At 39.7% G+C, this 16,645-nt stretch overlaps 1 protein-coding gene across 2 annotated transcripts in view; it reads left to right on the top strand.

The window, feature by feature from the left end:
• Window positions 1-16,645, top strand: part of col9a1b (collagen, type IX, alpha 1b) — a 49,844-nt gene that overhangs the window by 30,765 nt on the left and 2,434 nt on the right. For both annotated transcript variants that reach the window (XM_029697586.1, XM_029697587.1), the window contains 8 exons: window positions 2,971-3,042; window positions 8,046-8,081; window positions 8,761-8,805; window positions 8,927-8,959; window positions 9,581-9,727; window positions 10,399-10,453; window positions 12,728-12,916; window positions 13,031-13,108. In XM_029697586.1, the coding sequence (XP_029553446.1) occupies window positions 2,971-3,042; window positions 8,046-8,081; window positions 8,761-8,805; window positions 8,927-8,959; window positions 9,581-9,727; window positions 10,399-10,453; window positions 12,728-12,916; window positions 13,031-13,108 (655 nt within the window). The remainder of the gene's footprint in view (window positions 1-2,970; window positions 3,043-8,045; window positions 8,082-8,760; window positions 8,806-8,926; window positions 8,960-9,580; window positions 9,728-10,398; window positions 10,454-12,727; window positions 12,917-13,030; window positions 13,109-16,645) is intronic.

Genomic DNA, 16,645 nt, shown 5'->3' with positions numbered 1-16,645 from the left:
TTACAGAGAGTGTGGACCTGGCTGTGGTTACAGAGAGTGTGGACCTGGCTGTGGTTACAGAGAGTGTGGACCTGGCTGTGGTTACAGAGAGTGTGGACCAGGCTGTGGTTACAGAGAGTGTGGACCAGGCTGTGGTTACAGAGAGTGTGGACCTGGCTGTGGTTACAGAGAGTGTGGACCTGGCTGTGGTTACAGAGAGTGTGGACCTGGCTGTGGGTACAGAGAGTGTGGACCTAGGCTGTGGTTACAGAGAGTGTGGACCTAGGCTGTGGTTACAGAGAGTGGGGACCTGGCTGTGGTTACAGAGGGTGTGGACCTGGCTGTGGGTACAGAGAGTGTGGACCTGGCTGTGGTTACAGAGAGTGTGGACCTGGCTGTGGTACAGAGAGTGTGGACCAGGCTGTGGTTACAGAGAGTGTGGACCTGGCTGTGGTTACAGAGAGTGTGGACCTGGCTGTGGGTTACAGAGAGTGTGGACCTGGCTGTGGTTACAGAGAGTGTGGACCTGGCTGTGGGTACAGAGAGTGTGGACCTGGCTGTGGTTACAGAGAGTGTGGACCTGGCTGTGGTTACAGAGAGTGTGGACCTGGCTGTGGTTACAGAGAGTGTGGACCTGGCTGTGGTTACAGAGAGTGTGGACCTGGCTGTGGTTACAGAGACGTTGGACCCTGCTGTGGTTACAGAGAGTGTGGACCTGGCTGTGGTTACAGAGCGTGTGGACCCTGGCCGTGGTTACAGAGAGTGTGGACACCTGGCTGTGGTTACAGAGAGTGTGGGACCACCTGGCCGTGGTTACAGAGAGTGTGGACACTGGCTGTGGTTACAGAGAGTGTGGACCACTGGCCGTGGTTACAGAGAGTGTGGACCCTGGCCGTGGTTACAGAGAGTGTGGACCACTGGCCGTGGTTACAGAGAGTGTGGACCACCGGGTCCTGTGGGTACAGAGAGTGTGGACCTGGCTGTGGTTACAGAGAGTGTGGACCACCTGGCCGTGGTTACAGAGAGTGTGGACCACCTGGCTGTGGGTACAGAGAGTGTGGACCTGGCTGTGGGTACAGAGAGTGTGGACCTGGCTGTGGTTACAGAGAGTGTGGACCTGGCTGTGGTTACAGAGAGTGTGGACCAGGCTGTGGTTACAGAGAGTGTGGACCACCTGGCTGTGGTTCAAGAGGAGTGTGGACCTGCTGTGGGTTACAGAGAGTGTGGACCTGGCTGTGGGTACAGAGAGTGTGGACCTGGCTGTGGTTACAGAGAGTGTGGACCTGGCTGTGGTTACAGAGAGTGTGGACCTGGCTGTGGTTACAGAGAGTGTGGACCTGGCTGTGGGTACAGAGAGTGTGGACCTGGCTGTGGTTACAGAGAGTGTGGACCTGGCTGGTGGTTACAGAGAGTGTGGACCTGGCTGTGGTTACAGAGAGTGTGGACCTGGCTGTGGGTACAGAGAGTGTGGACCAGGCTGTGGTTACAGAGAGTGTGGACCTGGCTGTGGTTACAGAGAGTGTGGACCTGCCTGTGGTTACAGAGAGTGTGGACCTGGCTGTGGTTACAGAGAGTGTGGACCTGGCTGTGGGTACAGAGAGTGTGGACCTGGCTGTGGTTACAGAGAGTGTGGACCTGGCTGTGGTTACAGAGAGTGTGGACCTGGCTGTGGTTACAGAGAGTGTGGACCTGGCTGTGGTTACAGAGAGTGTGGACCTGGCTGTGGTTACAGAGAGTGTGGACCTGGCTGTGGTTACAGAGAGTGTGGACCTGGCTGTGGTTACAGAGAGTGTGGACCTGGCTGTGGTTACAGAGAGTGTGGACCACCTGGCTGTGGTTACAGAGAGTGTGGACCACCTGGCTGTGGTTACAGAGATAGAGTGTGGGACCTGGCTGTGGTTACAGAGAGTGTGGACCTGGCTGTGGTTACAGAGAGTGTGGACCTGGCTGTGGTTACAGAGAGTGTGGACCTGGCTGTGGTTACAGAGAGTGTGGACCTGGCTGTGGTTACAGAGAGTGTGGACCACCTGGCCGTGGTTACAGAGAGTGTGGACCTGGCTGTGGTACAGAGAGTGTGGACCTGGCTGTGGTTACAGAGAGTGTGGACCTGGCTGTGGTTACAGAGAGTGTGGACCTGGCTGTGGTTACAGAGAGTGTGGACCTGGCCGTGGTTACAGAGAGTGTGGACCTGGCTGTGGTTACAGAGAGTGTGGACCTGGCTGTGGTTACAGAGAGTGTGGACCTGGCCGTGGTTACAGAGAGTGTGGACCACCTGGCTGTGGTTACAGAGAGTGTGGACCTGGCCGTGGTTACAGAGAAATTCCCTAGTGAATAGACCTGCATGGGATCTCAAGATCTCACACAGAGGCTATTTTCACAGTAAGGAGAGAATGAGGACCAGGGCCAGCTGGCTGAAAGAGCCTTCTGTTCCTTTGGCATTCCTCACACACACACGGTCAGCAATCAAAGGTGTGCCCAGCACAGAGAACAAAGACACACACACACACACACACACACACACACACACACACACACACACACACACACACACACACACACACACACACACAAGCTTACAAAATAAAAATTGCAGCCAGGTTTTAAAAATTCTTTCTTTTGTGCACGTTTTGAGTCACGACCCTGATATAGCCGTCTCATGAACAGTTCATTAACCCAGTATATGTTGCCCTAATGACTGAAGAGCCTGTGGGCGTAGTTTCTCCATACTCTGCTCTCTTATCTGAGGTTTCCACTACTTTCTGCTGTAGTGTTCTGTAGTTTTAGATATTTACATACAGTATTCCATTTAGCAGAGGCTTTTATTCTTACAGTCATGCGTGCATACATTTTACATACTGGCTGCCCCAGGAATCTAACCCACAATCCTGGCGCTGCAAGCACCTTGCTCTAACCAACTGAGTCATTCAGGAAATACAGTAGTGTGGTGTTGACCTCTGACCTCATTGTTGTCTCTCTACCTTTGTTTTGTAGGGACCTAAAGGGGATCTTGGTCTTCCTGGTGTTCCCGGACCCCCAGGCCTCCCCGGAGTGAAGGGAGAGAGGGTAAGATAAGAGGACGTTCTATTCTGACTGGTATCTATCCCCTCTGTAGAGACCTGCCGTCCGGTGGGGAAACAAACACTGCTATTATACAACTAAACAAACTACTGCTCACTGGATGAACTCTCCCTGGACCGTTTACGTTCTGCATGCCTGATATTTGATGAAAAGATAGAGAGAAAGCTCAACTGAAGAGCACTGTGGCTTGTGTTTAGTCATTTCAGGTTCCACAGACTTCTTATGACAATTTTCCATTTTCATGAAACCACCAGTTTTGATTGGACTTTCCACGGTTCTGTACAGTCATGAAGACAGCAATTTAGCCTCAATTGCTAGCTAATAGAAAGTCAAAGTCTTACCATATGCACCTGAAATACATCCTTTTGACCCCCTCTAGTGTTACAAGTTCAAACATGCATTCATAAGACTAGTCTTGCTGTGGCATTACATAGTAGTATAACTAGTGTTGTTGTCTAACTGTCTAACTGTACTGTATAACTTACCATAGCAGTATAACTAGTGTTGTTGTCTAACTGTCTAACTGTACTGTATAACTTGCCATAGTAGTATAACTAGTGTTGTTGTCTAACTGTCTAACTGTACTGTATAACTTACCATAGTAGTATAACTAGTGTTGTTGTCTAACTGTCTAACTGTACTGTATAACTTGCCATAGTAGTATAACTAGTTAACTGTCTAACTGTACTGTATAACTTACCATAGTAGTATAACTAGTTAACTGTTTAACTGTACTGTATAACTTGCCATAGTAGTATAACTAGTTAACTGTTTAACTGTACTGTATAACTTACCATAGTAGTATAACTAGTTAACTGTTTAACTGTACTGTATAACTTGCCATAGTAGTATAACTAGTTAACTGTTTAACTATACTGTATAACTTGCCATAGTAGTATAACTAGTTAACTGTTTAACTGTACTGTATAACTTACCATAGTAGTATAACTAGTTAACTGTTTAACTGTACTGTATAACTTGCCATAGTAGTATAAATAGTTAACTGTTTAACTGTACTGTATAACTTGCCATAGTAGTATAACTAGTTAACTGTCTAACTGTACTGTATAACTTACCATAGCAGTATAACTAGTTAACTGTTTAACTGTACTGTATAACTTACCATAGTAGTATAACTAGTTAACTGTCTAACTGTACTGTATAACTTGCCATAGTAGTATAACTAGTTAACTGTTTAACTGTACTGTATAACTTGCCATAGTAGTATAACTAGTTAACTGTTTAACTGTACTGTATAACTTACCATAGTAGTATAACTAGTTAACTGTTTAACTGTACTGTATAACTTGCCATAGTAGTATAACTAGTTAACTGTCTAACTGTACTGTATAACTTGCCATAGCAGTATAACTAGTTAACTGTTTAACTGTACTGTATAACTTGCCATAGTAGTATAACTAGTTAACTGTCTAACTGTACTGTATAACTTGCCATAGTAGTATAACTAGTTAACTGTTTAACTGTACTGTATAACTTGCCATAGTAGTATAACTAGTTAACTGTTTAACTGTACTGTATAACTTGCCATAGTAGTATAACTAGTTAACTGTTTAACTGTACTGTATAACTTGCCATAGTAGTATAACTAGTTAACTGTCTAACTGTACTGTATAACTTGCCATAGTAGTATAACTAGTTAACTGTTTAACTGTACTGTATAACTTGCCATAGTAGTATAACTAGTTAACTGTTTAACTGTACTGTATAACTTGCCATAGTAGTATAACTAGTTAACTGTTTAACTGTACTGTATAACTTGCCATAGTAGTATAACTAGTTAACTGTTTAACTGTACTGTATAACTTGCCATAGTAGTATAACTAGTTAACTGTTTAACTGTACTGTATAACTTACCATAGTAGTATAACTAGTTAACTGTTTAACTGTACTGTATAACTTACCATAGTAGTATAACTAGTTAACTGTTTAACTGTACTGTATAACTTACCATAGTAGTATAACTAGTGTTGTCTAACTGTACTGTATAACTTACCATAGTAGTATAACTAGTGTTGTCTAACTGTACTGTATAACTTACCATAGTAGTATAACTAGTTAACTGTTTAACTGTACTGTATAACTTACCATAGCAGTATAACTAGTTAACTGTTTAACTGTACTGTATAACTTACCATAGTAGTATAACTAGTTAACTGTTTAACTGTACTGTATAACTTACCATAGCAGTATAACTAGTTAACTGTTTAACTGTACTGTATAACTTACCATAGTAGTATAACTAGTTAACTGTTTAACTGTACTGTATAACTTACCATAGTAGTATAACTAGTTAACTGTTTAACTGTACTGTATAACTTGCCATAGTAGTATAACTAGTTAACTGTTTAACTGTACTGTATAACTTACCATAGCAGTATAACTAGTTAACTGTTTAACTGTACTGTATAACTTACCATAGTAGTATAACTAGTTAACTGTTTAACTGTACTGTATAACTTGCCATAGTAGTATAACTAGTTAACTGTTTAACTGTACTGTATAACTTACCATAGTAGTATAACTAGTTAACTGTTTAACTGTACTGTATAACTTACCATAGTAGTATAACTAGTTAACTGTCTAACTGTACTGTATAACTTACCATAGTAGTATAACTAGTTAACTGTTTAACTGTACTGTATAACTTACCATAGTAGTATAACTAGTTAACTGTTTAACTGTACTGTATAACTTACCATAGTAGTATAACTAGTTAACTGTTTAACTGTACTGTATAACTTACCATAGCAGTATAACTAGTTAACTGTTTAACTGTACTGTATAACTTGCCATAGCAGTATAACTAGTTAACTGTTTAACTGTATTGTATAACTTACCATAGCAGTATAACTAGTTAACTGTTTAACTGTACTGTATAACTTACCATAGTAGTATAACTAGTTAACTGTTTAACTGTACTGTATAACTTGCCATAGTAGTATAACTAGTTAACTGTTTAACTGTACTGTATAACTTACCATAGTAGTATAACTAGTTAACTGTTTAACTGTACTGTATAACTTGCCATAGCAGTATAACTAGTTAACTGTTTAACTGTACTGTATAACTTACCATAGCAGTATAACTAGTTAACTGTTTAACTGTACTGTATAACTTACCATAGCAGTATAACTAGTTAACTGTTTAACTGTACTGTATAACTTGCCATAGTAGTATAACTAGTTAACTGTTTAACTGTACTGTATAACTTGCCATAGTAGTATAACTAGTTAACTGTTTAACTGTACTGTATAACTTACCATAGTAGTATAACTAGTTAACTGTTTAACTGTACTGTATAACTTACCATAGTAGTATAACTAGTTAACTGTTTAACTGTACTGTATAACTTACCATAGTAGTATAACTAGTGTTGTCTAACTGTACTGTATAACTTACCATAGTAGTATAACTAGTGTTGTCTAACTGTACTGTATAACTTACCATAGTAGTATAACTAGTTAACTGTTTAACTGTACTGTATAACTTACCATAGCAGTATAACTAGTTAACTGTTTAACTGTACTGTATAACTTACCATAGTAGTATAACTAGTTAACTGTTTAACTGTACTATATAACTTACCATAGCAGTATAACTAGTTAACTGTTTAACTGTACTGTATAACTTACCATAGTAGTATAACTAGTGTTGTCTAACTGTACTGTATAACTTACCATAGTAGTATAACTAGTTAACTGTTTAACTGTACTGTATAACTTACCATAGTAGTATAACTAGTTAACTGTTTAACTGTACTGTATAACTTGCCATAGTAGTATAACTAGTTAACTGTTTAACTGTACTGTATAACTTACCATATCAGTATAACTAGTTAACTGTTTAACTGTACTGTATAACTTACCATAGTAGTATAACTAGTTAACTGTTTAACTGTACTGTATAACTTGCCATAGTAGTATAACTAGTTAACTGTTTAACTGTACTGTATAACTTACCATAGTAGTATAACTAGTTAACTGTTTAACTGTACTGTATAACTTACCATAGTAGTATAACTAGTTAACTGTTTAACTGTACTGTATAACTTGCCATAGCAGTATAACTAGTTAACTGTTTAACTGTACTGTATAACTTGCCATAGTAGTATAACTAGTTAACTGTTTAACTGTACTGTATAACTTACCATAGTAGTATAACTAGTTAACTGTTTAACTGTACTGTATAACTTACCATAGTAGTATAACTAGTTAACTGTTTAACTGTACTGTATAACTTACCATAGTAGTATAACTAGTTAACTGTCTAACTGTACTGTATAACTTACCATAGTAGTATAACTAGTTAACTGTTTAACTGTACTGTATAACTTACCATAGTAGTATAACTAGTTAACTGTTTAACTGTACTGTATAACTTACCATAGTAGTATAACTAGTTAACTGTTTAACTGTACTGTATAACTTACCATAGCAGTATAACTAGTTAACTGTTTAACTGTACTGTATAACTTGCCATAGCAGTATAACTAGTTAACTGTTTAACTGTATTGTATAACTTACCATAGCAGTATAACTAGTTAACTGTTTAACTGTACTGTATAACTTACCATAGTAGTATAACTAGTTAACTGTTTAACTGTACTGTATAACTTGCCATAGTAGTATAACTAGTTAACTGTTTAACTGTACTGTATAACTTACCATAGTAGTATAACTAGTTAACTGTTTAACTGTACTGTATAACTTGCCATAGCAGTATAACTAGTTAACTGTTTAACTGTACTGTATAACTTACCATAGCAGTATAACTAGTTAACTGTTTAACTGTACTGTATAACTTACCATAGCAGTATAACTAGTTAACTGTTTAACTGTACTGTATAACTTACCATAGTAGTATAACTAGTTAACTGTTTAACTGTACTGTATAACTTACCATAGTAGTATAACTAGTTAACTGTTTAACTGCAGTTTAAAGATGTTCTGATTTCTCCTCAACTTCAGGGAGAAGCTGGCGAGGGAGGACCTAAAGGAGAGCAGGTATGAATGTTTTAAAATGTCTGTTTATCTCTCACAACAATATTTGGCTATATCTTAAAGTCAATTTGATACTCCACCAGTAGAGTGTGGATGGGCCTTTTCAAGTTTCAAGTTGTATTAGTCGTATGTACAGGATACACATGGTAGACACTGTCCGACCAAATGCTTACTGGCAGGTTCCTTCTGGACAATGCAACAACAATAATAAATAATAAAATATAAGAATACCAACATAAAATAAATGTCTCAGTAGAACATATTTATAGTCCAATATAGTAGAATCACCATTTATAGTCCAACATTTACACGTGTTTTGGGGAGCAAGTGGTTAAATTGTGCAGTATTTAGTAATCACAATAAGAATCTGGTAGCAGCTGTTGAGATGTGTGTGTAGCATGAATGTGTGTGTGTGTGTGTGTGTGTGTGTGTGTGTGTGTGTGTGTGTGTGTGTGTGTGTGTGTGTGTGTGTGTGTGTGTGTGTGTGTGTGTGTGTGTGTGTGTGTGTGTTTCTAACTTACCCAGGGCATTTGTTATATCCAGAAGAGTGACTTTACCCCAAATAATTTATATTTGTTTGTTTTACATTTGTTTGTGTGTGTGTGTGTGTGTGTGTGTGTGTGTGTGTGTGTGTGTGTGTGTGTGTGTGTGTGTGTGTGTGTGTGTGTGTGTGTGTGTGTAGGGAGAACAAGGCTCCGAGGGAACCTCTGGAGACAAAGGAGATGTTGTAAGTTACCACTCAAGCAGGATTCATTGCATCCAACCCAACCTCCCATTGGAGCCTTTTAAACAACACTTTTTAACTCCACCTGTACTAATCATCTGTGTTTTTCTCATTTGTATAATAGGGTGACCAAGGGGAAGCTGGACCCAAAGGAATGGTGAGTTCTGTACTTTTCTAGAAGCAGTTCCATGTCTCAAATGAGAAATGGAACTTTGAGACAGTTTATCTACACCCATAGAGTGTGTTAGTAGTAGTGCTAAGTGGTTTAACCAACATTTCGGGGTTTTTTCTGCCTTTTTTTAAACAATTAATTGACTGACATTGTTTCAATTATTTGAATTCCATTTCGTTCGAGCTCCTTGTGCAGTTTCTGTAGAGATAAATCAGATGAAGCCTGAACTGTATTTGGAATCAGGCTCAGCTAATGTGAGTTTTGAGCAGAGTAAGACAGCTAAGGTGGGGCCACAGGAGGAGACCTCCAAGGTCATCCATTTCAGGCCTGTAACATCAGGGTCTTCTGCCATCCAAAATACAATGGTTCTTATATTACCTGCCCAGTAATAATAAGGAACGTTTGGAAGTGCTAGACCACCCTGGGGACGAGATCTCTGCAATACGATCTTACGGGTTTTTCTTGTTTCAGATAAAAGCAGATATTAGTTTAGCCCATGGCTTGCTCACCAGCGCCCCCGAAACTCAAAAGTCTTCATTGAGCATGCTCAGTACCACCCATGTAATGCTGTTCTGATCCAGTGGTCTCTCCCCTTTCTGTCTCCAGGTTGGAAACCCAGGAGAGCCTGGTAACAGAGGACCAGAGGGTAGCAGAGGGCAGCCTGGCATCGAGGGCCCAGCTGGTACTCCTGGACCACGTGGCATGCAGGGCAACAGGGGCGCACCAGGAATCAGGGGGTCACAGGGACCAGCGGTAGGTACCCCCAAACCGCCTCCACCCAAAACTTTGAAGACTATACACCTGAACTTACTAAAACTTATTAACTTACATACTTACTTACATAGTAACTTACTTGCTTACGTGCTTACTTACATACTAAATACTTACTTCCTTAATTGCTTACATACCTACTTACTCACATACTTACTTACTTGCTTACTTGCTTGCTTACTTACTTAATGAATTACATACTTACTTAATTACTTACTTATGTACTCACATACTTAGCTACTTACCCACTTACATACTTAAATACTTACATGCTTACTTACTAATTAACTTACTTGCTTACTTATATACCTACAAACTCACTTACTTACATACCTACATACTTACTAACTTATTTACATACATACCTACCTACTTATTTACATACACTCATACTTACTTACATACTTAGTTACTAACTTACATACTTACTAACTTATTTACATACATACTCACTTACAAATGTACTAACTTACTTCTAGGCCTTTCCCTCCTCCTGGACCTTAGGCCATGGACAACAGTTTTCCAGTGTATCCAGCATAACACAATTAGGGCTTACAAAATGCATTTCAGAAGCTAAACTAACATGAGAAGCTAAATCTATGTTTATTAAAGCTGTTTTCTCATCATAAACCTTTTGTTATGTTATCCTTCAGGGTAAAGAACCAAGCGATCAACACATCAGACAAGTCTGCATGAGAGTTATGCAAGGTAAGAATATTGCACACTGTCATTCCTTCAGTGTCTTTTAAACAGTGTATCCCACTCTACCTTTAAGTATCAACACTCTGTATTATCCCCAGCCTCATTGTGTGTACTATAGACCAGGGGTACTCAACTCTTACCCTATGAGGTCCGGAACCTGCTGCTTTTCTGTCCTACCTAATAATGAATTGCACACAGCTAGTGTCCCAGGTCTAAATCAGTCCTGGTTTAGAACAATGAAAAACAATGAAAAAATGCAGTAGAACTGGCTTTGTGGTCCAGAGTTGAGTTTGGGGGATATTGCCTATCTGGCTTGACAGTTTGAAGAGAGGGAAGCAGAAAAAACCCATCATAAATACGCTTCAACCTTTGTTAGTTTGATGGATAACAGACTCCTGAACCCCAGAAATGCTGAAGTTGCAGCCTGTTTTTTTTGTCTCTCTCCCTGGGCCCTCCTCTTACTGTATCCCACCCCCTCCTTCCACTACCACTACTCTCCTCCCAAACTCGTTACTATTTTATACCCAATGTGCTGAAAAATTTATTTCACCTCCAGAGGACCTGCACTTTTGCTAAAAGCAGAAAAACAAAGACTGGAATTTGGAGTGTAAAATACCATAGCCAAAAGCCTTAGGAGTTTTATGTTGAACTCTTGGCACCATAAATACACGTATATATTTTTCAGTTTCTTAAGGATCGTACCCTTTTTTAAATTTTCGCCTAAAATGACATACCCAAATCTAACTGCCTGTAGCTCAAGACCTGAAGCAAGGATATGCATATTCTTGATACCATTTGAAAGGAAACACTTTAATGTGTGTGGAAATGTGAAATTAATGTAGGAGAATATAACACATTAGATGTGGTAAAAGATAATACAATCAAAAAAACATGCATTTTCTATTTATTTTTGTGTTCCATCATCTTTGAAATGCAAGAGAAAGGCCATACATTAAGGTAGGATCCTAGTTGTAATTTAGATTCTGTCGACAAGATGGCAGCAGTGTTTGTGCAAAGTTTCAGACTGATCCAGAGAACAATTACCTCACTACACAATATTTTGCATCAAGTCTGCCAGGAGTTTGCCCAAATGTGCCGAATTGATCAATTTATACATTTTCAAGTACATAACTATAGAGAACATACAAAAATGCTATGGTAATAAAAAATGCAAGTTTAACACTCCCAGGAATGTCATACATGATGGATCTAGATCATGATGGATCTAGATGGCCGAGCAGGGTGGGTGTGGAGCCAGAGACAGCAGTGGGGTCAAACTATAGAACCCAGTTCCTACATTTGAATATTAAAAAAACGACACTACATTTTATCTCTGGGACCCTCAGGATGACAAATCAGAGCAAGATTACTGAATGTAAGTACATTATTTACCTTCAGAGGTGAATGTATCAAACCACCAGCCGTGATAAAAGTGTTTTGTTGTGCACTATCCTCAAACCATAGCATGGTATGCTTTGTGTGTAATAGCTACTGTAAATTGGACACTGCAGTTAGTTAACAATAATTTAAGCTTTCTGCCCGTATAAGACATGTCTATGTCCCGGAAAGTTGGCTGTTGTATACAATGTTTTCTAGTCACATTATCGCATATTGAGCAACAACTGTCCCGGTTTAGGGACACCAATCCCGTAGAGTTGAATGTTTTCCAATTATTTTCACTCTGCTCAATTTACTGAGGCAGACTTGAATGTGTAAGAATAAGAAGGGAGGACTACAATTTTTATAACATTTATAAAAAGGCCTTCATTAAAGTTCCAATGCAGCCATTTTTATCTCAATATCAAATCATTTCTGGGGAAACAATTGAGTACCTTACTGTGATTGTTTTAATCAATGGTCAAAAATAAACAAAAATAGCTATTTAGCAAAGAGACATTTCTCAAGCAAGAATTTTGCTAACACTGTCTGGGAGTGGTCTGAGTGGGGAGGGTAAAACTGAAAACTAGCTGTTATGACAAAGAGGTTTGGAACTCTCTTTCTTATTGGTCTATTAACTGATTTACCACCTGGTAATGTCACCAGGCAGGCCAAAACTCCATCCCACCAAAAGAGGCAGAAAGTTCAGGCGGTCTTTTCAAACAGCTCCTACACTAAAAGGGAATTATCCTAATTTTCACAATTTCACAGTATTATTCCAACATTAAAGTGTGGAAATATATATAAAACAAAGGAAAATCCCATTTTGGACTGCACTGGGCCTTTAATACATTTGATTGATGAATTGTTTGCTCATCATTCCCTTTCCTCTTGCTCCAACAGAGCAGCTAGCCCAGTTGGCTGCCAGTCTAAGGAGGCCGGAGTCTGGAGCAGCGGGCCTGCCTGGTAAGCCAGGGCCCCCTGGTCCTGCCGGACCCCCAGGGGACAGTGGCTTCCCTGGGCAGGCTGGAGCAAGAGGACTGCCTGGCCTCAAAGGACCTCCAGGACTTCTAGGACTCAAAGGACCCAAAGGTGGGGAGAGGATTTGTAATGTTACTGTTATTTGAAAATGTGAAAGCAAAATTCAGCTCACGTACCCAAAGAGTTTTCGAATAACCCTTGTAATTAACATGCTGTGTGGTGCAGGTGAAATGGGCGACAGAGGAGACCGAGGTCCCACGGTGCGAGGGGCCAAGGGCCAGCCAGGACCTCCCGGTCTACCAGGTGAGTGACATCATACTTGATCGCCATGGAGAAGCGAACCATCAGTAGCTTACTTTTTCTTTATGTTCTAATCTTAGTCTTGGTCTTGTCAGGTTGTAGATATTCTAGTCTTGGTCTTGGAGGTTGTAGATATTCAAGTCTTGGTCTTGTCAGGTTGTAGATATTCTAGTCTTGGTCTTGGAGGTTGTAGATATTCTAGTCTTGGTCTTGTCAGGTTGTAGATATTCTAGTCTTGGTCTTGTCAGGTTGTAGATATTCTAGTCTTGGTCTTGGAGTTTCTACATGTTCTAGTCTTGGTCTTGGAGGTTGTAGATTTTATAGTCTTGGTCTTGGAGGTTGTAGATATTCTAGTCTTGGTCTTGGAGGTTGTAGATATTCTAGTCTTGGTCTTGTCAGGTTGTAGATATTCTAGTCTTGGTCTTGGAGGTTGTAGATATTCTAGTCTTGGTCTTGTCAGGTTGTAGATATTCTAGTCTTGGTCCTGGAGGTTGTATATGTTCTAGTCTTGGTCTTGTCAGGTTGTAGATATTCTAGTCTTGGTCTTGGAGGTTGTAGATATTCTAGTCTTGGTCTTGTCAGGTTGTAGATATTTTAGTCTTGGTCCTGGAGGTTGTAGATATTCTAGTCTTGGTCTTGGAGGTTGTAGATATTCTAGTCTTGGTCTTGTCAGGTTGTAGATATTCTAGTCTTGGTCTTGTCAGGTTGTAGATATTCTAGTCTTGGTCTTGTCAGGTTGTATATATTCTAGTCTTGGTCTTGGAGGTTGTAGATATTCTAGTCTTGGTCTTGTCAGGTTGTAGATATTCTAGTCTTGGTCTTGGAGGTTGTAGATATTCTAGTCTTGGTCTTGGAGTTTCTACATGTTCTAGTCTTGGTCTTGGAGGTTGTAGATATTCTAGTCTTGGTCTTGGAGGTTGTAGATATTCTAGTCTTGGTCTTGGAGGTTGTAGATATTCTAGTCTTGGTCTTGTCAGGTTGTAGATATTCTAGTCTTGGTCTTGGAGGTTGTATATATTCTAGTCTTGGTCTTGTCAGGTTGTAGATATTCTAGTCTTGGTCTTGTCAGGTTTTAGATATTCTAGTCTTGGTCTTGGAGGTTGTAGATATTCTAGTCTTGGTCTTGGAGTTTCTACATGTTCTAGTCTTGGTCTTGGAGGTTGTAGATATTTGAGTCTTGGTCTTGGAGGTTGTAGATATTCTAGTCTTGGTCTTGGAGGTTGTAGATATTCTAGTCTTGGTCTTGTCAGGTTGTAGATATTCTAGTCTTGGTCCTGGAGGTTGTATATATTCTAGTCTTGGTCTTGTCAGGTTGTAGATCTTGTCAGGTTGTAGATATTCTAGTCTTGGTCTTGGAGTTTCTACATATTCTAGTCTTGGTCTTGTCAGGTTGTAGATCTTGTCAGGTTGTAGATATTCTAGTCTTGGTCCTGGAGGTTGTAGATATTCTAGTCTTGGTCCTGGAGGTTGTAGATATTCTAGTCTTGGTCTTGGAGGTTGTAGATATTCTAGTCTTGGTCTTGGAGGTTGTATATATTCTAGTCTTGGTCTTGTCAGGTTGTAGATATTCTAGTCTTGGTCTTGTCAGGTTTTAGATATTCTAGTCTTGGTCTTGGAGGTTGTAGATATTCTAGTCTTGGTCTTGGAGTTTCTACATGTTCTAGTCTTGGTCTTGGAGGTTGTAGATATTCGAGTCTTGGTCTTGGAGGTTGTAGATATTCTAGTCTTGGTCTTGGAGGTTGTAGATATTCTAGTCTTGGTCTTGTCAGGTTGTAGATATTCTAGTCTTGGTCCTGGAGGTTGTATATATTCTAGTCTTGGTCTTGTCAGGTTGTAGATCTTGTCAGGTTGTAGATATTCTAGTCTTGGTCTTGGAGTTTCTACATATTCTAGTCTTGGTCTTGTCAGGTTGTAGATCTTGTCAGGTTGTAGATATTCTAGTCTTGGTCCTGGAGGTTGTAGATATTCTAGTCTTGGTCCTGGAGGTTGTAGATATTCTAGTCTTGGTCTTGGAGGTTGTAGATATTCTAGTCTTGGTCTTGTCAGGTTGTAGATATTCTAGTCTTGGTCTTGGAGGTTGTATATATTCTAGTCTTGGTCTTGTCAGGTTGTAGATATTCTAGTCTTGGTCTTGTCAGGTTTTAGATATTCTAGTCTTGGTCTTGGAGGTTGTAGATATTCTAGTCTTGGTCTTGGAGTTTCTACATGTTCTAGTCTTGGTCTTGGAGGTTGTAGATATTCGAGTCTTGGTCTTGGAGGTTGTAGATATTCTAGTCTTGGTCTTGGAGGTTGTAGATATTCTAGTCTTGGTCTTGTCAGGTTGTAGATATTCTAGTCTTGGTCCTGGAGGTTGTATATATTCTAGTCTTGGTCTTGTCAGGTTGTAGATCTTGTCAGGTTGTAGATATTCTAGTCTTGGTCTTGGAGTTTCTACATATTCTAGTCTTGGTCTTGTCAGGTTGTAGATCTTGTCAGGTTGTAGATATTCTAGTCTTGGTCCTGGAGGTTGTAGATATTCTAGTCTTGGTCCTGGAGGTTGTAGATATTCTAGTCTTGGTCTTGGAGGTTGTAGATATTCTAGTCTTGGTCTTGGAGGTTGTATATATTCTAGTCTTGGTCTTGTCAGGTTGTAGATATTCTAGTCTTGGTCTTGTCAGGTTTTAGATATTCTAGTCTTGGTCTTGGAGGTTGTAGATATTCTAGTCTTGGTCTTGGAGTTTCTACATGTTCTAGTCTTGGTCTTGGAGGTTGTAGATATTCGAGTCTTGGTCTTGGAGGTTGTAGATATTCTAGTCTTGGTCTTGGAGGTTGTAGATATTCTAGTCTTGGTCTTGTCAGGTTGTAGATATTCTAGTCTTGGTCCTGGAGGTTGTATATATTCTAGTCTTGGTCTTGTCAGGTTGTAGATCTTGTCAGGTTGTAGATATTCTAGTCTTGGTCTTGGAGTTTCTACATATTCTAGTCTTGGTCTTGTCAGGTTGTAGATCTTGTCAGGTTGTAGATATTCTAGTCTTGGTCCTGGAGGTTGTAGATATTCTAGTCTTGGTCCTGGAGGTTGTAGATATTCTAGTCTTGGTCTTGGAGGTTGTAGATATTCTAGTCTTGGTCTTGGAGGTTATATTATCTTAATAGCACTGACTTGGCTAAAAAAAATACTTTTTTTGAGGGAAAATGTACTTGATATGATTGAGATGTGTTGTTGTCTTACCTAGCTATCTTAATGCACTAATTGTAAGTCACTCTGGATAAGAGCGTTTGCTAAATGTACACATTTTCTGGAATGTTTAGGTCTTGGCGGTATTAGATGTTCTATTCTTGGTCTTGGAGGTTCTAAATGTTCTAGTCTTGGTCTTGGAGGTTGTAGATATTCTAGTCTTGGTCTTGGAGGTTGTAGATATTCTAGTCTTGAGGTGCGTTGAACAAGGAAAGAGTTTGCTAACATACTGTATTCCATTTGGTTTTGTGTTTGGCCGCAACCGTTCGCTGTCATTAGCAAAAGGTCTGAGAACATAAGTGTCTGTTTCAGGTCTAAACTGCTTT

The sequence above is a fragment of the Salmo trutta genome, chromosome 18 (genome assembly GCF_901001165.1).
Source record: "Salmo trutta chromosome 18, fSalTru1.1, whole genome shotgun sequence".
NCBI classification, from domain to species: domain Eukaryota; kingdom Metazoa; phylum Chordata; class Actinopteri; order Salmoniformes; family Salmonidae; genus Salmo; species Salmo trutta.
This window is presented reverse-complemented; position numbering and strand designations above follow the sequence as displayed.